The 23,027-nt window shown below is 41.1% G+C and overlaps 1 protein-coding gene across 1 annotated transcript in view; it reads right to left on the reverse strand.

The window, feature by feature from the left end:
* MAN1A1 (mannosidase alpha class 1A member 1) overlaps positions 1-23,027 on the reverse strand; it is a 292,996-nt gene that overhangs the window by 172,159 nt on the left and 97,810 nt on the right. Inside the window, exon 3 of the mRNA XM_075597752.1 lies at positions 6,138-6,253. Coding sequence (XP_075453867.1) covers positions 6,138-6,253 — 116 coding nt within the window. The remainder of the gene's footprint in view (positions 1-6,137; positions 6,254-23,027) is intronic.

A 23,027-nucleotide genomic window follows, 5' to 3' on the forward strand; every position in this document is an offset into this window, starting at 1 on the left:
GGCGCAGACAAGGGTCAGAGTTAATATCAGACCAGTAGTTGAAAACACATACAATAGTAAACCAATGGTTAAGAGCACAGGGGTGATAAGAGTATAACGCAATATGTACTCACACGGGCCTGTGTGGTACTGGGTAGTACTATAGGTATCTTTATTATCTTTCCTCCTTCTTGCTAGTCAGTCATGCTCCTTCTCCCTCTGTACATAATGGATGGGCCACTCAGGACGCATGTAGTGGAAGACAGCGCCACACAGATGAATACAAATATGTTCATTTGGCAAAGAATGTGAGACAACAATTCACTCACGTAAAAAACTGCTCAGGGACGCCGACGTCAACCTCCCGCTCTCCGGTGCAGTGTGCTCCTGTTTGCCGCGTCCGGTCTACAGGACTTTTCACCGTCAGTGCAGACGCCAGCTACGGTGTCCTCGAGCAGACAACTTCTGGTCCAGGTCTCTGCACACAACGCGTTTCGGATAATTGAATCCTTCGTCAGGCGTGTGCAGAGTACCTGGGAGACTTTGTCTTTATAGGGCTGGCATGATTGATTGCCATTAACTCCTCAAATGCTGGATCTTACTTCCTGATCTCAAAGAGTGCCTTTGAGCTATGATTGCAGCTATAGATTGCAGCATAGGATATATACAGTCTTTAAATGGGGCTAATCTCTATAGGAAGGCTATCAAGTTGAAACGCGCGTTGGGTGGAGTCGTGCGCCACTAAGTGACACTTTGTTGGGGACATTCAAATCGGAGGACTGCATCGTTCAGCCCAGTGGATGCTGTATCGGCCGTGGAGCAGAAGCTGTTGCTGAGTGGAGTGCTGTCCGTCTAATTAACCCATGGTGGTCTGAATGCTTCCACAAAGACACTTATGTAAGTGCAATACTTTGTGTTTTTTAATAATAAAAGCTATATTATACTATTTTGCTTTTTTTCCTTCTGTATGTGGATTTTCACCTCCCCTCCTTTTGTACATTACCTGTGTTGATCCGGAGTACCTGTCTGGATATAAAGTTGGTTACTTCTAACAACCACACTTCCAAAATATCACGTTTTATACGTGAGTGCAAAATTTATAGAGCCTACAATATTGAATTTATACTGCTGTATTAGACAATATTGCACTATTTGGTGTCTTTATTTCTTCCATGTCCTGATGAAATTTGCGCACCTGCTGTTCTTCATCGTTTACAAATATAACAGTCTTTAGTCTGGATGTAACCCTCAAGTAACCTTTGCATATATCCCAACAAATTCTCAGAGAATTCTCAGTTTCCTCCCATAAGCTTCACAGCTCAAGTATGAACCGGAGAGAAGGGTACATGTCATATGCTCAGTTACTAGGCTCCTAAAATGTAAACTGGACAGAAAATTTACTTTTGGTAAAAATAACAGAGTAGCACTTAACCCAAGTATGACTTTCCTATAAACTGTATAATCCTTCTGTAGTATACTAAACTGTAAATAATTAAAGCCGAGTAGGACTAAGCCAGGGGTCGACAACCTACTGTTCCCGAGAAACATGCAGCTCTTCTAGCCATTATTGGTGGCTCAGTTCGGTGTCCCGGCTGACTCGCACTTCTGCGCAAGGCTGCTGACAGGAAAAAAAAGGGGGGAGAGGGGCGGGGCTGGGAAGAGAGCTGGGACCACTGTCCCAAGCCTATGTTGGCTGCTGGGCCCCAGATGTTCCCTGGCATCCTACTCTGGAAAGCAGCATTATTTCTTAGTAGACCGATACTTAACACAAAATGTATCAGACGGTACATTTTTTCTTAAAAATTGCCAGTTTGTCAGAAATTCTGAGGAAGTTACTCAGCTGCAAGAACATTCTTTTCCTCCTTCAAAATGTATGTTGAATCAAAGACATTTAAGGGCTTCTGGCTTCAAGTATGCACTCATTGGGGGTAATTCACTAAGGTACGATGGTGCAGATTCAGCACTACCCCCCAAAAAACTACCATTTACTTAAATGCAAGTCAGTGGAGTACTGTATTATTCCCCATTAGGAGTTGTTTCCAAACTGAGTTACATGGTCACCAAAGACAGCAGAAAAAAGATATATATAAAAATAAAAAAAAACTGGCAGATTTTACCTCAAGTCATGTCTTTTAACCATAAATCTGTAAAAACATCAAAAAAGTATACAACGAATATACTGTATATGTTTTAACGTGAAAGCATGTTTTCAATGATAACATATCTAGGCTGGCGTATAACAGACTCTCAGAAAACGTTGAACGCTACAGAGAAATTGCCAAAGAGCCCAAACTCCCAACCCTATGCATTGTGGCCACCATCCAATGGTTAAATTGCCATCAATCCCTCTTAATCCATTCCCTTTTTCCTTGTGTAGCCCCCTTTCCCTTTGTGTCAGGGCGACTACGTGTGCTGCTATACCTGTGTGGCAAACAGGAGGCCTGATCCTCTCCCACTGGGGAGCCTGTGGTGTATTATATCTACTAAAAAGCGCCTCCACCTGAAAACGATCCTCACATAGTAGGATAACCCCTCCCAAGACAATATGCCCAGTAATACACACACAGTATGGGGAACAGTATTTACTGGGAGGTAATAAAGAATGACATGATAAATAGACATATGTATACCAACCCGCGGAATATCCCCACAGTACTTGGGTGCAGGGGCACCAGTGTCCAGACCCCAATGGCCTTTTCCACCCCAAAGTGTGAGACAGCGCTGCCCACGTAAATGTTGGTGCACTTATGCGGATACCTTCCCGGGCGCTCCAGCCCCTGTGTAGCTTAACAACTGTCAACGGGCAGTCTGCTGCAATGATGCCTTCCGCCTCCGCGTGGTGTGGTCTCCAGCAGGAGGTTCCCACCATAGTCTCTGAACGTAGGTGGTCTGATCACAGACCACAAGTTACATGCCACCGTGGCGTAGACACTGTCCCTGATCCTGCACAACACAGGAAAAAGGGTCCCTAATTATGGGCTTCACTATACAGCTGCAGGTGCCTACTGTGAGTCGAGGACTAACTGGGGCCTGCAGGGAAAAGCTGGCCTAGTCCCAGGGTTACTGGCACCCGGGACCCTACTTTCCTCTTCTGTACCCTGCTCCCAACTGACCAACTGCCCTAACTGTTATCACTGTTCTAACTACTATAAATGCAGCAGCCCTATTGGCTGCCTCACAACATGTGGTCTGCAGCCCCTGAGACTTGTAGTTCCCAGCTGATCGATGGGTGTAATGGCAGCCGCTGGCATTATAATGCGCATGTGCCAGGTGTACTAAGATGGCCACCACAACTCTAGATACTATCTGCGCATGCGCACGCACAAACAAAATGGAGGTGCCCTCCGCGGAGCACCGACAACCCGCTCGCCAGCTCACAATCTCCCTGCAGCAACCACACAGCCGTCCCCCTCACGCAGGTAAGAGGGGGACCTGGCTACACTTGCATTCACACGAGGTAGACAATAGACTACATAATATATCTTTAAGGGTAGATAAGGGGAGACGCTAAGAATTCAGAATATATATCTGGGAAGCTGCTGTTTCCGATTTGGAAATGCTGCTTTCCTGCAATTATGTTCAAAATCATATTCACACCAGTGAAGTGTTTGTGGTTGATTTACTACTCTGCCTAGAGGTATGAAACAATGACAGAGAGGCTTAGAAGATTTATCTAGACGTGGGAAGTTTGCATAGTAAACACCCTAAAATGAAAAAAAACAGTACTGGTTTTGGATGCTTAGGAAGGAGTCTCACAAAAAAAAAAGTACAGGAATCCTGGCTTTTACATATTGTACAATGGCCATGTTCCCTTGACCATAATGATGTAAATTATCATGGAGAAAATAGTTAGCATTGAACACCAGAACACTGAATTAATTAAATATTATTCTGACAGTTGAGTGCAGTGAAAATTGAGAAGCGATTTCTGCCATGTAACAAAGTAAGGTGAAGGTGTGCTGGCAGAGGTTTAAGGATGTTTCCAAAATAACTTAGCTTTTCATTTTAAATGTTCTTCATATCTTATAGCTGCAAAGGCGGGGAAATGTCTAAGATGTGGAAAAGAAGTCAAAATGTTAGAGATTTTTACGTGTTAATTGGAAAGTAAAGAAGACGAATGCCTTCATGTTGAGGTAACTTTGCTGAAGGAGAAACAATTTGTAATCAAGTCAAAATTCATGTTTGCAAAAAAATTCCTACAGATATGTTTAGTGGTAGACGTACAGGAGCAAATTCAGACACATTTGTGACTAGAGGACAAGCACTGTAAGGCTGCGTCCATGGTTCGTGATTGCGTGCTGATGCGCGCGGAGGCTGAGGGAAAGCGGGTGCTTTCCCTGGCCTTGAACCGCGCGCCGTCGGGGGGTGTGTCGGGGGGTGGGGGGGTGGTCCAGTGACGTCACGGAGCTGGTTCGCCCTCATTGGGCGAACCACTCACGTGACCGGCCCTCCGCTCCGGCAAGCGCGAAAATTTAAAATTTTGCTAATACTTACGCTTGCGGAAGCGTAAGCGAGCCCCTGCTAAAGCCGCTCTCATTGCGGCTGCAGGGGCTCAGTGCCGAGCATAAGCGCGCCTCAGCACGGGTCAGCGCATAAGCGCTGACCATGTCCGAGGCTTAAGGTTTAGCAAGAGAAGGGAGAAAGCTGGATAAGAGAAAATGAAAAAGGGATTCAATATCAAAAAGATGCTCATGAACAATCTAGATATTTTTCAATGTCCCCTAAGCAGGGGTGGACAAAAATATATAAAATGCAGATAGGAGCCAGAAGTTTGTTTAACGGAGGAGGCCGTTCTTGGGGCAAGACAGACAACACAGTGAGACAGTGACAGACATGCATGTTAAGATGCAGTCCCAGGGTGAGGAAAGCGTTACATTTTCGTTTCAGTTGTGGGGAAGGGGTTATCGTGGAGGTGGTTGAGAGGCAGGAGGTGATATGAATGGAGGTGCCATGGTTGTGACCCTCTGAGAAAGATGATCTGTATGTTTCTGCTGCTGCTGCCCGACGCTCCCCACCTCCCTCCCTGTAGCACTGTTGCAGACAGAAGGGTGCCCGGAAGAGGGAGGGGGGGGGGGAAGTGAGAGGAAGGGAGCGTGTGTGACATGTACAGCCCAGCTTAAAGCCACCAGAGGTAACATTTCATGCACCCGGGATTTTTCTATGCCTGCTCAAAATATACTTGGGCTGAAGACAAACAAGACTGAAATTGTGATAGCAATTTGCAGTTTAGAGGATGTGTTTGCAAGATTCCCAGTGTGCAAAAAAGCTTGAGGTGGTGATGCTTAGAATACCTACATGAATGTCACACACTCAGCAACTAAGTAAAAGTTAACGGTGCAGTTGGTAAAATTAGTTTATATAGGCATGGTATAGGCATCATTGGTGGGCAGCCCGGGGCTCTACGCAGCCTATGGGGGTGTTCTCCTGGGGCCCTCAACCACTGCATGCCCCAGTACAAATAGAGCAGGGATGTTGCTGCAGTAGATCATACTTTCTCCCTACTCCTTCAGTTGCTGCATGACCATGCAGTGCACTGATAAATACTGGGCCACTCCTCTTCTGTGCCAATTTCCAGAGTAAGAAGAGGAGCAGGACAGTGTTCATAAGACGATCTTGTCACTGCCTCCAGCCAATTTGGGGCCCAGGACACAATACCTTCAGACAAGTGTGAAAGGTGGACCTGACTACTACTGAATAACAGCAAAATACTGTATACAGGCACTAAAAATGAAAATGTTCCCAACACATTGCACCAAGAAAACTGCTATCGAACCTTTTTAGCATCAAAGTAATGTGGGGGGCGGACGGGGGACACCTCCCCTGCATCTAAACTAGCAGCTGTTTTGATTTCCCAAAACTAAGAAAATATATATGTTCAATTAAAAGGTACATTTCATATGAACCAGGGTGTCTCCAGAGTTCAGAATAGTGGTTGAGCTCCACAGGACCCCTCGGATCCGATTTATGAACACAAATAAAATTGAGTAGGGAGGCTTGCTGCTCTAAAGCGTCATTAAATGTTGCAACATTTCTATGTACAGTAATGATGATACAAAGAGTTCCCACACATGTTCATGAACTTTGTTAGCCAGTTCACATCTATCTCACTACACAATACGATCATGAACAATGCAGAAAAGGACCGATGACCTACTCACCACATTGAACTCTAAATTCTTCTCCACCCACTCCTTTGCGTCTTTGAATTCATCCTTCATCTCCATGATGTGCAACGTGTCAAGGGCATCTACTATTGTTGCTCCTTGTATATTACCTGAAATAAATTAAAAGCTGCCATTAATCCATTCAGTGGAAAATCCTTTGTGGGTAAACCCATATGTCTAAAAAATAATGTAATATCACCGCTAAAGATATATAAGATATATATTTTTTTATCATTTACACACTTATAAATATATAATTTACATACAATAAACAGACACTGATTCAAAAAAGCTGACGGCAGTGCCCATTTACTGTACTTCTGCATTTTTGGGTACCTGCCCACTTTTAACATTGTACTCTATTTTTACCATTAGTACACACACAGATCAGGGAAATGTTTGCACTCCTAGTAAGTGCCATATAAGGCAGTTTCCATGCTTGATACCAAATATATTTAAAAAAAAGCCTGGGTAATTTTCTGCACTGGTGTTTATTCACCCATCAAGGTCCCATTGGGGACAAATGTTGTTATGAGTGAATAACCATCTTTAAGCATTTTTCCGGAGTCCAGTGCTGCTGCTGACAATTGTACATTAAAATGAAGACGTGCTAAAAAGATGTGGATTATTAGAGTAAAAACCTAAAACACAATATCTAAGAAAGGAATAATATTTTGAGATAATTGCTATTGTATATTATATTGTATATTAAGTACTTTAATATACATGCTCTTAATCATAACATTGTGGCATAGTAACAGTAGACAAGATTGAAAAAAAATGTCTATGGAGTTCAACCTATGTTACATTTAGATAACGGCGAATACGTCTACTATATTTGTATTTATAGTATATGGATCCAGAGAAAGACAAAAACCTGAATGAAACATTATACTATTAGGTTTCATAAGGGGAAATATAAAAAAGTCACCCTGACTCAAATAATGTCAATCACATTTCTACCCAGATGAGCATCCTTTCTAGTTTTCCTTATTTGGTATATCCCTGTATACCGTTCCTTTCTTAAAAGATCTATCTATTGTATCTCCCATCACAGTCTCATGGGTAATGAATTCCACATTGTAACTGTCCTTACTGTAAAGAACCCTTTCCTTTGTTGCTGGTGAAATCTCCTTTCCTATAACCTTAAGGTATGACATTGTGTCGTTTGTACTGCCCGTGGGATGAACAGTTATTTTAAAAGTTCTTTGAATTGACTCTGAATATATGTAAATTGTTATCATAGCCCCTGATTGACTCCTAAAAATGATAACTTTAACGTAATACAAAGGATTCTCATCACCAGCTTAAACACGAGATGGCTAATGCACGAGAAACTAGTTTTAAATTAAACAAGATATATGGTTTCTTTTATCCGACGATACATCATATGATTTCTTCCAGCAGATGTGGCCAAGGAGGTATTGTATACGGGGGAAAAAAAAGATATGTCACTTCGGAACATTTAGCATGTGCAGAGTAATGTTTTTAATGTGCAAAACGCAATGTGAGCTGCCATTGATTTTCATGCTTAAGCAGCCCTTGGCTACACTCTAAAGGGATTAACTAGTAAGCACTTTTATAGGTCTTCCAATAATAAATCAATGGTATTAACAGGAGTCCGGACATATTGATGAACATTATGCCGTATTCCCTTTCATACCAAAAGGAGTCACTTAACCTTGGCAATACAGGAAAATACAGTAACAGTGCACGCTTCCCCAGGTCCTCCCTTGGTACATGCACTCAATCTAGGGAACAGCACATTGTATCAAATGCGTCTCAGGAGAAATAAGGCTTTCAGCTGGCTATAACCATTCAAACTGTACTTAAATTAGTCTGCTGGAGTGACTTATTCTCTATCCTTTTAGTGGGAATTATTACTCATTTTGAAACCAATTTAATATCTTACCATACCTATACATAAAGTGAATGACTAAGATGTGATTTTACACTGCCAAGCAAGACAACATAAATGTGTTAAAAGCAACCGTTTTGAAGCTGAAATCCAGGCTGTGTTCATAATTGTTCTCTATTTTTTAGTCTATATACTGAGATCTTTTCAAAGTAGTACTGATGACGCATTAATGCCAGGTGCTCGCCAGCTCAGCAAATACTGTAGCCTTCATGCAATTTGATATCCTAAAAGAGATGAAGCTAGATCTATTTTTCTAATGGCCAGCAAGGAGGACAAAAGTACTGCATTGAAATAAAAACCTCTCCCTAAGCTTATGGGACTGTTCTGGTGCAAGATTGTTGCAGTCTTAAATTAAGAGATCCCCTGGTGCAAACCTCTCCCGACAAAAGAGGAGGTGGTCAAAGGAGAGTATTGCTGCTTTAAGAACATTCGTAATGCAGCCTTTTTTACCCATGATAAATGTCACTACTTGGACACTATACGTCATTAAGGGCACGAGATGCAGTATACATCTAATCCCTCAGGCCTTCTATTAAGTGAGCAATGGAATAGTATCAGTGGTGAGGCAGAGCGTTCACAGAAATGCGTACACACACACTTGTGATGGCTAATGGCAAACCTGGCTTCTTTGCAATCTAACTTGCTGAAACTTTAACACGTTACTATTTGAAAGTAAAACAGCTAAATTGTGGCATGCTAAAACTGCGGCCAAAAGTTCAGTTTGCTTCTTCAGCACAAGCTAGGTCAGCAACAGCTTTTCGTTCAAGAGACAACTTTTTGGGCCTGTGTAATGGGCAAATAAAAGCAGCCGTTTAGAAGCAATTGACTACTTTACAGATGAGAAGGCAGAAACACGGAAACAAAACCCATCTGTTCTTCATAAAATAATATATGACAAATCATCAGTTCTTCATAAACGGCAGTTTTTATATGCCATTACACAGGTCCGGAAAGTGGTCGGCTCCACTGAGAGCAGTTGCTGACAAAACTTGTGCTGAGAAAGCAAACAGAACGATGGGCACTACATACACTTCCTGTACTCGGCTCTTGGCTTTATTTTCAATTTTACAAAAATGTCAAACAATTACAAATCCTCCCCATTCCCCCAACAACCTACTATTATATGAATAGAGAAATGCTGTTCAATAAAACAGGCCACAAGTCTATATTCATCTGAACCACTTTTGAAAAAAAAAGACAGCACAACATTTCCGAACTTGTTTCTCACAGCTTTATTTAAATGCTGAATAAAGTTAAAATGAAGGCAAATTAGGTCAAGATTATTTAATATCAAAAACTATAATCACACAGAAAATGGCCTCGATCACAACTTTCAGGCAGCAGGGAACAGCTATTCTCAGGGCTTGAAGTGTTTACTCGCCCAGAATGAGTAAAACGCAAGGCGGTGTCAGCACCATGGAGCAGCCGGACCGTGCTGGGAAGACCATGGGTGTAGAAGAATCATGGTGGTGGTAGCACCGTCAGTGGCACCCCGCACCAGCGGACAATTTCATTTTTTCTGGAGCCCAGACTGCTAGAAACATTTCTGAAGCTTATGTAGTTACGGCGAGAATGCATTAAGGTTCTCAATAGGCATGCACAAGCGAGACTCAAAGTGATAGGATGCCGTGTGAGTTAAGTACAAGTTTAGAACTAAGTACAAGTTTAGAACTATTTGCAGATATCCGGCTTAAAGGAGCAATCCAAGCATAGCCTACGTGTGTTTTTTTAAGTGAAACTTCTTTGGGGATGCCTACAGGGTTTTCATGGGAAAAATAGCATTGCCTTGTAACGAAAAAAACGTAACAAAAGGTGACGTCACGCTACTAATTGGTGGGCACGCGCATGCAAGCCCACACGGAGGTTGTAGCCAGAGCATGCACAGACGGAGCTTGCAGGCCCCACCACGCATGCGCAGTACTGCCCTTGTTCACCTCAAAGTACATTCGCGCTCCCCTCTTCCAGGACGCGTGAGCACTAACGGCCGCAGGCCTCTGCGCATGGCCGATACCAAAGAGAGGACTGACCGAGGAGGAAGGAGAGGAGGTGGGAACACCAGCCAGGGAGAGAGAGAGAGACGGGTCCCTTGAGATCCCGGTCCTGAAACAGACACAAAGTTACACACAACCAGTCAGTCAAACACACAAGCACAACCAGAGTCACACACAGAGTCGCACGCACACAAGGAATTCACAGTTAGTATAATTATATTAGTGCCATGCACGTGCAGTCTAAGTCACACTTGTGATGTCACTGAAATTATGTTTTGATTTGTAATTAAAAACATCACCATTTCAAATACGTGTGAGAAAAGACAACGTTTCACTTAAAATGCACGTGCTCTGCGCACACCCTTTTTAAAAAATAAATCAGTTCTATAGTACAAGATAATACTTACTACATTTTTACTATTTTAAAATTCAACTCTTAATGCCATTTTTAATGAGTTTTAATATACTGAGCATCGTTTGAGTCAGGATTTAGCCACTTCCCCAGCAGTGCCAGATCATTGTAACACTTTCCTGTTTGTGATCATTTGTTGCCAATATTCCCAGCCGTTTGAACTGCAAACTATAACAATAGAAAAATGTTACCTTAGTAATAGGATACATTGTTGCTGCACTGACTGAATTATTGATTTGAAACTGAAATCAATGTTTTAATAAGTTGCATTGATAGCCTCTTTAAGACAAGTAATAAGTTTAAAGAAGCAGCAAAGTTCCTGCTGGATGTTCTCCACAAACTAATTCAATGTTAAGGGTGGAAACTCAACAACGCATTTATCTACAATACTACCAGCAGCTTTGCATTGAAAAATGAGAAAACATTACTAAACAAATACTAAATTAAATAACCTTGTGGATCACAGAATTAAGATCAACAGGCGCACGAGTGAATGCTATGACAATCACCTAATACTGGCGATTTTGAAGCTGTACAAAATTGTGTCCACACCAATAATGCTTTAAGCCCCCGATTACTAAAGGAGCCTAAAACAATAGCTCTGAAGTCAGGAGGACAAACGCTGCCGTTTCTGCAGAATGTTCCCTTTGTACTTTTTCCATTACATTATATGTGACATGAGATACAGATGCTCTGATTTGGCTGCCCTCTGCCTGCTTCTACTTTCCTTCAATGCAATCATGACCGCTAGAAAAAAAAAGATTGAACCATTATACAGTATATGCATAGAATATATATTTGTACATTTGCATTTTTTTGTTGCACCCTATGTGGCCTATTCTGAAGTGAATGGGGCAATCCGTCCGAAAACAGCCCATTCGACTACTTTGGCCAATATACAATAAGCCCCTATTGGCAAGAGCTGGATACAAATATATAAGTCTCACAGAATTTTTAGGAGCCAGCGTTTGTTGGTTACCCACATCCAGGGGCGGTTCGATGTCACAGTGTGTATCTGTGACAAGCAGACAAACAAACAGCCACACCTCTCTCCTCCAACTGCCAGTGTGAATTGAAAGCAGCCCACAAGTGCCACTGCCACCCGTACGCCACACTAAGTGGCACGATGGTGACTGAATTAGTTGTATAGCACAGTTCCAAAGTGCGGGGACACAGTTTCAGACAAGGAGAATCCTGCTTGTGCAGCCAACACAACATAGACCAACAATTTCTTCAAAGTACAGCTCTCCTCTAAGGCTCTATGAGTCCATGGTGTGGGAGACCGCGCGGAGGCGTCCGCAAGGGGCGCGATCAGATTGCCTTAAGGCATTTGAAGAAATTGTTGACTTAGTTGTATAACTTTTTTGGTTTTAGGCATTAAAAACCTAGTTTTAACATTAACTGGTCCTAAGTTTGGTAAAGAAAACTTGATTGATAAACACTTACCAATTTAGAGGCCTCTAAGAACTATAAGTAGTCAAAGACTATGTCTACTTTGGCCAGCAAATAACAATGGATGGGAAGCTTTTGAATGTAATCAATAGGAGACTGAAGATGGGATTGAGCGCTTTTAGAAGAAACAAGACTATTTCAAGGGAACCTTCCACCGTGTCACAAGAAGAAATTTGGACCCTACAGTATATGCAGAGATAATTCAGAAGCTTCAGAAAACGCAAACAAACAGTGTGGAGAGATGTATGGGTGTTACCCGAAGAGACAGGAAAAAGAATTGCTTTGAAACCAAACAGAAAAGTCTGACATCACAAGGGAAAGAAATGAAAATGGCAGTGGGCCGGAAATATATCGCAAGAAATGGCCATCATTGGAGAAAGATGGTACAGGAACTGTATTTATGGCGTTGTAGTACACGTTTATAGACACATTGATGGCATCCAGTACCAGAGCTAAATTTACCAGATTGTCAATCACAAGGGAGTGAGAGAGAGAGTGAGAGAGTGAGAGAGTGAGAGAGTGTGAGAGAGTGTGAGAGAGTGAGAGAGAGTGAGAGAGAGTGAGAGAGAGAGAGATGAGAGAGAGAAAGAGGGGGAGGAGAGAGGGAGAGAGAAATGGGGGTGGGAGGAGAGACGGGAGAGGAGAGAAAGGAGGGGAGGAGAGAGAGAGAAAGGGGGGAGGAGAGAGAGAGAAAGGGGGAGGAGAGACGGGAGAGGAGAGAGAGGAGGAGAAGAGAGAGGGGTAAAGCGAGAGAAGGAGAGGGGCAAAGTGAGAGAAGAAAAGAGAGCGGCAAAGTGAGAGAAGAAAAGAGAGCGAGAGCGAGAAAAAAGGAAAGCGAGAAAGGGGGGGAGAGAGAGGGAGAGAGAGAGAGGGGGGGAAGGAGAGAGAGGGGGGAAGGAGAGAGAGGGGGGGAAGAAGAGAGAGAGGGGGGGGTAGGAGAGAGGGGGAGAGAGAGGGAGAAAATGGTTGGTGGAGGTAGTGTGCTAAACTAAACAGTTTTCTCTGAAGAAATATGAAAGTTTTTGATTTTATTAGCTGTTCGTTTCTCTCTTTATGCACTCCATCACATTTTTGACAGTGCTTGCAGCATTTGTTCCAGATTATTACTCCTCACTGATTTTTCATGACAGCAGTAATAATATTAGTTTATTGGAAAGCATCCATTGCAGCCAGCAATCTTATAGATGGTGCACAACATATAATACAAGTTCAAGTCCTGTTGACAATTAGCATTACATGAGCAAACACTGTCAATTACTCGGTTGAATATTAAAGATGACTAGACTATAATAAACCTATTGAATATATGTACATTTAAAACATATATATGACCAGTGTAAACTAATTGTAGTGATCGGTTTAACACATTTTAACTAGGTATGGAAAATAAAACAGACCCATATTTTCTGAGACATCCCCATTTATTAACAAATAAATAAATGGCAGTGTCATGTATAAATGGTCTAAATATGGGTGATTTACGTAATTGAAAAATAGGTTTTACAAATAATTGTCAGGACACTTTACATTTATCGATAGTAACTAAATACTATAGTCATTAACCTAACCTAATTTGTGATCAGACTGTTCAATATTAAGGCAATATGGTCATCTAGACTTCATCCCATCTGTTGTTCTGTTTGGCTAATTTTTGTATCTAACAAAATATTAGTGCTGTTCGATTTACCAACTGGATTGGCTGTAAATTGTGATTTAATTCTTAATTGATGAAATATTATACAGAGGTTTTGATTACCTCAAAGGTCTTTTTTTTATGTATACAATGCTTGTGATGTACATTATTGAAAGCTTTGTACACAATCGAATCTATGAAAACCCAATGTGTCCCTTAAAAGGTTTTGTAACAGCCTACAACAAACCTACAAGTCACTAGAACTAGTAGGGCTACTAGAACTTTTATTTAGGTCAACTACAAATATATTATTTGGTTACGGATCATCACTGCACACCACATAGTGACAATCATTTATGGTTTCTCTCACAATGAACACAATATGGTTGTGCAGTTCAAAACGATTATAGGTTTACAACTGACAGTATGTGAAGCATATGAAATACAATGTTTCACACTTCGTTGGACACTGGACACAAAACACCAATGGAAAGACTACACAGTTGATAAATTATGGAAATGTAATTACATTGTGATTTATTAATTGTTTTTGATATCTGTAGCTTTTTTAATTCCTTCAAACTGAGCAACTCACAAAATTATCCACATTGCCTTTTAAATATTAAGTACTTTCCCAAAGCTACCGTTTGCATGTTCAAAACAGTTTTTTCCCTGCCTACACTGAACTTCCTTTAGGTTATGCTTGCTACCAACATCGCAACCTCTGCAACAAGATATAAACACTGAATTGAAGCACGGCTGGAACTGTATGGTTGTAAAAAAAAAAATAATAATAATATATGTATGTATGTCTTTATTTGTATAGCGCCATAAAATGTACATAGCGCTTCACAGTAGTAATACATGTCATATAAATAACAAATATAAATAACACATCATGGGAATAAGTGCTTCAGACATACTGTAAAAGTAACATTAAGGAAGGAGTCCCTGCTCCGAGGAGCTTACAATCTAATTGGTAGGTAGGGAGAACGTACAGAGACAGTAGGAGGGAATATTAGTAAGTGCGTCTGCAGGAGGCCAAGCTTTCTGTCATGTGTCCATGATTATCCAGTGCTACTCATATGCTTCTTTAAGCAGATGTGTCTTAAGGTGGGTCTTAAAGGTGGATAGCGAGGGGGCTAGTCGGGTATTGAGGGGAAGAGCATTCCAGAGGTGTGGGGCAGAAAGTGAGAAAGGTTTAAGGCGGGAGAGAGCTTTAGATACAAAGGGGGTAGAAAGAAGACATCCTTGAGAAGAACGCAAGAGTCGTGATGGTGCATAGCGAGAAATTAGGGCTGAGATGTAATGAGGGGCAGAAGAATGTAAAGCTTTAAAAGTGAGCAGTAGAATTGAGTGTGAGATACGCGATTTAATCGGAAGCCAGGAGAGGGATTTCAGCAGGGGAGACGCTGAGACAGATTTAGGAAAGAGTAGAGTGATTCTGGCAGCAGTGTTTAGGATAGATTGTAGGGGAGACAGGTGAGAGGTAGGAAGGCCAGACAGCAGGAGGTTGCAGTAATCGAGACGTGAGAGAATGAGGGCCTGAGTCAGAGTTTTAGCAGTTGAGTAACAGAGGAAAGGGCGTATCTTTGTGATATTGCGGAGGAAAAAGCGACAAGTTTTAAAAACGTTTTGAATATGAGAGGAGAATGAGAGAGAGGAATCAAGTGTGACCCCTAGGCAGCGTGCTTGGGCTACTGGGTGAATGATCGTATTTCCAATAGCAATGTGGAAGGATGTAGTAGGGCCAGGTTTGGGAGGTAGTATAAGGAGCTCTGTTTTTGCCATGTTAAGTTTCAGTCGGCGGATGGCCATCCAGGATGATATTCCAGAGAGGCATTCAGAAACTTTGGTCTGTATAGCAGGTGTAAGGTCAGGGGTTGAAAGGTAAATTTGTGTGTCGTCAGCATAGAGGTGATATTTAAACCCAAAAGATGTGATTAGGTCACCTAGAGAGAGTGTGTAGAGAGAAAAGAGAAGGGGTCCCAGGACAGAGCCCTGGGGTACCCCCACAGAGAGATCAATAGAGGAGGAGGAGGTGTTAGCAAAAGAGACACTGAAGGTACGATGGGAGAGGTAAGAGGAGATCCAGGATAAAGCTTTGTTCCGAATATATACTACAGGATACAATAGGATTGTTGCAGCTTTAACAGTAGAGATGGGCGAACCTGATAGAATCCGTTACATGGATTTTCACGGCACTTAGGGGTCCAATCTGATCTGCAGAATAAAATCAAGAGTCGGCTTGTGTCCTCTTAAGTCCGTGCGCAGCCAGGCTCTCGCTGGGAATCCACCGGAATCCGTTCTGCAGATAACGTGGAGTCCGAAAACGAACGCCATAATTTAGCCACTCCCACTTACTGCCTGTCACTTTCTGTTGAGGGAAGGGAGAGGGTGTGTGGGACTCCATGTGGTGGGGGGAGAGGAGATAAGAGTGTAAATATACTCATTTGCATGTCTTACGACAGGTCTGCAACCCTGCCTTTCACCATTATCACCCAGCACGAGAGGGGAGAGTCAGGAGAGAGGGGGCAGGACCCTAAGAATAACAGTGACACTGATACACACACACAAACACGGAAATCAGTTACTATAAATATAGAAGTGCAAATAGCTAAAACACACGTTCGAAATTAAACTTCTTTGCGTTTTGGCACTGAAATTGTGTTTTGATTAATTAAAAACATCACCATTACAATTTCTGTGACAAAAAAAAAAAGAAGTTTCACTTAAAATGCTTGTGATCAGCACACACACAACTTTTTCTCCCCCCCAAATGTGGATGCCCCACAATGTAGGATCAGATCCCGTATTCCCTGAGAATAAAGGTACACTGGAAAAAAGCAGAGAGATTTTAAACAATAACTATGCTACGGGATTTTCATGTTGTTGAAGGCACAAATTAGGCATTAAATTGACATCAAAAGCTTATCCTGGTCTCCATATCATCGCAGACAACTTGGCTCTCCTGACCCTCACAGGTATGCGCACCACAAACACCTGTAGCCGCAACACGTATCTCCTAGAGGGTGGAGATACATGTGCTACACACATTACTGATAAAATGTGTCAGAAGACTATTTGACATGCAAAGTAATTACAGTGACAAAAGTTTTTAATACATCCCACCCGCTGAGCCTGAAATGAAGACACGCTATCAAGATATCTTACCCACCAGAAAAAAAACCTCTAACCCTTTGCATCACATTATCCACAGTGACATTTGAATTGCAAGAATCCAGAGTTCATGAAGTTCAGTTTTCCCTCGCTGTTACACTACTCTATATCTGCGATAAAGATTGGTTTCTTTTAATAGAAAACACATTACAGTGCTAGACTGAAAATCCACTTCAGCTCTGAAAGCAATTGGAATTCCATACGCTGAAATGCAAATAAGGTATGTAATGAAAATATATCTTGTAAGTACATCAAAAGTATCTTCTGTTTTATCTTATTAGGAAACATTGGCTATTCTAGTATCACTAACCTCCGCTACCCATGCTTCATTATGTAGTAGAATTGTGGAGATACAACTGCACACTGACCAAGTACTCGATAATACAGTATCACAAAAGAAAAACTCTGAACATTATTTACCTCAAACATTAAACATAGGAAGCGAAGAACGTAAAACAATCTAAGCCTAAGAATTCCAAATGTCATTGGTAATGTCATGTTATTTTTCTTCGTGCTATTTCCCAAAATTAAAAAAAAAAAACCTTAACGGGACATGCTTTGGTACAGCAACTACAGCTCAACTCGCCTATTTGCTTCTAAATTCCTTGAACAACTTAAACCATTTTTGTTTACATTTCTCAATTCCAGTGCTCTCCTAGACCTCCTAAAATCAGTCAATCAACTGAAAGTGCTCTTGTCAAAAGTTAATTATCTCAATGATGCTACATTTAAGGGAATAACTCCTTTTTGGTTCTGTTTAACCTCTTGTGCTGCTTTTGATAGGGATCCACCCGCTTCCCAAAATCCCTTACCTACTGTAGTGTTCCTTCATATGCATTGTGTGTCTCCTTGTACATCTCCGTTGGTCTCTCTAGGCACTCCTGCTGGGTATTTTAAAGGCAAGCTACATTCCAAAGAAAACTTTCTTCTAAATGTTATTATGTAAGGTACCAACTGTGTTTTACTAAATATCAATAACATTATATAAACCACACGGAGTAATGCATTTCCTAGAGTGTATTTCAAGTAGAGGGAAGCACTGGGGCACTTGCAGTTCTATAAAAGGCATATTTATTAGACAAAAATATAAAAACTGGTATGTAGCAAAAAGGAAGTGTTACAGTATTTTATGACGTCCTGTCCCCCATATACTAGACCAGGACATCACATTGTGCAGCACCAAATAGTTCCCTGCGGGACCGTTGATGAACCATCACACAAGACGACGAGTCGTTTCACCACAAGCGGGCGCTTTGTCAAGGCATCCACACTTCTGGGGAATTCTTAAACCCTCCCAAGACATTGCTTTGTCCATAAAGTTACCATTAAAATTCATAACGATCTACATACTGTACATAAAAGGCATTATTCTAATTTTCAAAGACCAATACAAATGTTACCAATTATTCATTGGCTAAATTTGTATTGGGCTATAAAAATTTTGATTTCATTTTAACTTTGATTGAATTTATTTTTTCATTTGCAAAATTTGTATTGGTCCAAGAAAATTAGAATAATGCTTTTTTTTAAATGTAGAAATGTTTGTATTTTAATCGTATTCATTTAAGGGGCGGAGGACTTCATCTTGCACTACATTAGATTATAGAAGTAGTAACGCCATTTTTAAAAATGTGTTTAACAATATGCTTTAAAAAGGTTTTTTTGTTTTTTTTAAATAAGGTTTAAAAAAAATTGGATGAGTACCTAAAATGTTTTGGGTGGTGCCTGTCTTGAAAACAGCATTCCCCATAGAATTTATGTAGTTAAATATCCACACAGGAACAAATCCTCCTAAGCCTGCTGGTCAGAAAGCGTATTGCACAGCAGATGCTAATGCCAATTATCGATTATGGAGACATAGTATATGGCTCAGCACCTCAAACCCACCTTAGCAAACTTGACACCCTCTACAATTCAATTTGTCATTTCGTTCTCCAATGCAACTACAACACACATCACTGCGATATGCTCAAAGAACTAGATTGGTCAACACTCGAGTCTAGGCGCAAAGTTCACCTTTCCTGTCTTGCCTTCAAATACTTTCTGGGCAAGCTACCCATCTATCTGAACAAGCTCCTCACCCCTACCACACGCAGCATTTATCATCTGAGATATGACTCCAAAAGACTGTTCATGGTCCCAAGGCTCAACAAAGTATCCGGCCGCTCCTCCTCTTACCGTGCACCCCAAAACTGGAACAACCTACCGGAGACTGTCACATCCACCACCAGTTTAAGTTCTTTCAAAACTAAGGCTGTCTCACATTTTAATCTGGTCTGTAACTGTTACATACGCCTATAATATACATCTTCTCTAACTGTGCATGCAATGTATTCTATATAATGTATACCCTGTTCATTTATGTAAATGTATTTGTATCCATGTATTATTTGTCATATTAACTATGTCCAGGACATACTTGAAAACAAGAGGTAACGCTCAATGTATTACTTCCTGGTAAAACATTTTATAAATAAATAATACCCTATATTCAAATTTCAGAGAATAATGCTTTATATGATTTTTTTATAGTTCAAAAGAGCATTTAATTTGGCATAGAAACACAAGCAAATTTATTAAAAAAAAAAAAAAAAGTTCATGGATTACCAGACATTGAAACTATACTCCCAGTTGCAGTGCATATTACAGAAAGTCCTTAACTGAATATAAAGATTGATGTGAAATTATTTAGTCCTGCCACAAGAGGGCATCAGGTAAAAATGAAACAAACTGCATTATATTGTCTTCCTTACATTCAAGGCTCTCCCCTCTTCTGCGCCAGCCTACATATCAGCTTTGATCTGTCGTTATGTCCATGCTCGTCTCCTGCGCTCTACCCGTAACCGTTTCCTCTCACTTCTACTGCTCGATCAGGCCATTAGCCTTTTCCCTCATGTTCGCATATCCCAAGCACCTTCTTCCCCCACCTTAAAGTCAACCGTAAAACTCACCTTTTCAATGGAGCATTTCAATAGCCTGGACTCATGGCTACTGTCCCATACCCAGTGTCACTCCTACCAACCATTGTGGCCAAGCCCTGCCATCTACTGCACTTATTCCCTCACCCCCAGTTTGTCAGTCTCCCAACATATCACTTAGATTGCAAGCTCACCGGAGCAAGGATGTCCTCTCCTACAGATGCAGCGGCCGTTATTTTAAGGCATCATGGCGACGTTTGTGTGTGCTGCTATACTCCACGCAGCATGAACGCGGCCAATCGTCCCAGGCATGCGCGTTTATCGCGGTTGCTGTGTTTGAATTTTATGGATGGTGTGCAATTATATGCAATGAAATTAATGAATTATAATGTGTACAGTACTGTGCTACTGTGTCAATTTCAAATTTCAGGTTTTTAAAAACCAGAACACTAAAATGCCATTTTATGCACTCGCGGCTTAAGGCTGTACAGTTGGAATTAATCCCGCGCCATCACATGGGTATTCCGAGGTATACACCGTGTGATTTCGTAAAATTATGGCCGCTACACCTGTATAGTCTGTTTGTTGCACTTATTGCATTATAATTCCCTGTATTCGCTTTTGTAAAGCACCGGGTACACTGAGCGCTATACATATAAAAATATCCATACACCATTTGTGAGAATTTTTTATACTTTAATAATTTAATCATAATTGATTGAAAATCAAGTTGTAATGCTTGAGTTTTACCGAAGGAGGAGAGTGCTATACCTAATAAAGCCTTCATGCCACACACCCTCATCATTGCCTGCTTGCCAGTGTCTTTTTTGAGCCAAAGCACAGCAAATAGATTTCTGCAGGATGATTTTAGAAGGTATGTACTACATCTGGGTGAGTAAAAGCCAACCCATTTGATGACTAATTCCAATGGTGCCATTTTAAAAGTAGTTAAGTGTCAATACATTTACAAGTACCGTAGATATCTACAGTACATCTAAAATGAAGGGAACAATGTAAAACATATGCTTATTAAATGAATGAACAAAAATATTGTATTCTATTATAATATAAACGGGACAATCCTTTCAGTTTATATCTGCCCAAAAATAGGAAGTTAAAAAAATCCCCACAATAAAAATATATTTCTAGCACATGAACAATATTGATCTCAAACACATTTGGAACATAAAGCAGTAAAATGATGTAAAAACAGATGCATATTAAACAAGAAATTAAGATATTACGGCTAAAAAATAAATATATATATATATATATATTTTTAGCGGTGATGTGTTCATTTTTTCTTTAATATTCATCTGATTTTAATTAGATATACATATCCAGCCGAGAGTACGCAGCACTTTACAAAATACAGGGGAAATGAATTACAATGGGCATAAGAGAGTAAATGATAACAGAAGGCAAAAGGGAGGTCCATCACCTCGGAACTTACAATATACAGCTCAACCCCGTTATAGCGTGATACGCTACAATGCGGATCCCCTTATAACGTGGTGTGAGCGTGGCTTCCGTTTAAAAATAAAAAACAATTTTGCTGTGATGCTGGGCGAGTTATCCCAGCTCTCCCCCTTTGGCGGACGCAGAGTCACTGATCGCGGCGGCCATTTTTTTATCGCAATCCTGATTATAACGCGGTCGGATCCGCGTTATAACGGGGTTCAGCTGTATATTCAAGTGTTAAATCAATAAAATCATTTTATTATTTATTTTCCCATTTGCTGTAAAAACACCCACTCCACTTGATCCTTTGGCTTGTTTTACATTTACGATCGCCTTATGTGTATCCCAATCTTTTTTAATTCCCTTGCTAGTCTTTAGCACCTTTGTAGAGAGGTTACTCCATAACCCTCAGATTGGGTGGAAAAGAGATAAAAAAAATATATATAGATTGTGAGGAAAGGTGGGAAAATTGTGGAGGGGAGGTATATACCTCCTGCTTTGGCCAACTATATACTTCTCCCTACTAAGGGTTAAAGGTCTAGGGGAGGTTTTGCAAGTACAGCAAGGTGCAGACCACGTGTCCTTAATTAACAGAGTAAGAAAGGGCAGGCTGGATTAGTTCTCCCCTCTCCCTTTATTCCAGTTAAGGCTGCGGTCCCAGCCAGCACTGTAGCACGCGCAAGCTTCACCGCGATCTGCTGTCTTGGGAGAGAGGGAGAGATTGCGACGGGAGGGGGCGTGGCAGGAGTTTCGCGGGGTGTGGCCATGACCTCACGCTGGTGGTTCGCCCTCATTGGCTGAACCACTGGCGGGGGGGTGTAGCCACGCCTCCGTCGCAAGTTCCAAATACAATTTTTTTGTATTTGCGAAAACTTGCAGTACAGCGTGGCTGCTAAATGCGCGCCGAGGCAGGTACTGGGCCCAGTTTCATTGGGGGAGGTGCTTGTGCGCATCGCACACACCGAGGTGTACGCTGTAGAACGTACTGGGACCGCAGCCTAAGAGAGCTGGATGCTACAGACAGGCACTGGCCTGCAACAGGTTTGGTTTATGATATCTGGGTTTTATTGTTTGGTAAGTGGGAAAGCGACCCAAAGATAGCTAGAGAATTGCTGTCTAGTTAATGCTCAGATAGCTTTATCTTAGCTCTAAGATTTTTTGATTCTTTTGTTTGTCTTGATTTTGTTTGCTGGAGTGAAAGAAAATAAAGCACTAAAACCAGAGCTGGATGTTCTGTTACCCTAAGACAGTGTGGGTTGTAAGGTTCCCAGACAAGAAACCTTCATCCAAAAAGGGTATGTTGTCACAAGATTTTGATATATTATATAAAAAAAAAACAGACAGTAAACACAACATAAAGCAAAAATAGGGGGAAGCACCCTTAAAACAGGACGAGTGGACTTCTAGAGGGGAAAGGGAAGAGGGGGATGGGGAAATCTCATGGTTGAGAATCCTACATATCAACTTTGCAATACTGTGCCAATAAAAAAAATGACCCACACTTGTATATTGCACAACCATCTGCCTTAAAAAAAAAAAAAAATCAACCCCAGAGTATATTCATTTAATTTTGCATAGTCACGTCTAATGGTTCATTGTCAATACAAATGCATTTGGATTCTACACACATTTTGCTCTGTGACTCAGTTCATAAAATCAGAATACTCAAACAGGTTGTGATTGACACATCTGTCCATCTTTGGTTAGGTAGTTTTCACCTTGTATAGAAGTATAGCTCAAGGACCGAACCCTTTTGTGTGTTATTAATTCATTGCTTTTGCATGATTTACTTTAACCTGCTGTACAGCAACGATATAGCACAAGTTCAAAATAACATCCTAGTTCCTCAAACCAGGCAGTAGAGTTCACCAGAATAATAAATAAGGAATATTCTATTTTATAGCCGACATAAAAACCCC

The sequence above is a fragment of the Ascaphus truei genome, chromosome 4, assembly GCF_040206685.1.
Source record: "Ascaphus truei isolate aAscTru1 chromosome 4, aAscTru1.hap1, whole genome shotgun sequence".
NCBI lineage: Eukaryota > Metazoa > Chordata > Amphibia > Anura > Ascaphidae > Ascaphus > Ascaphus truei.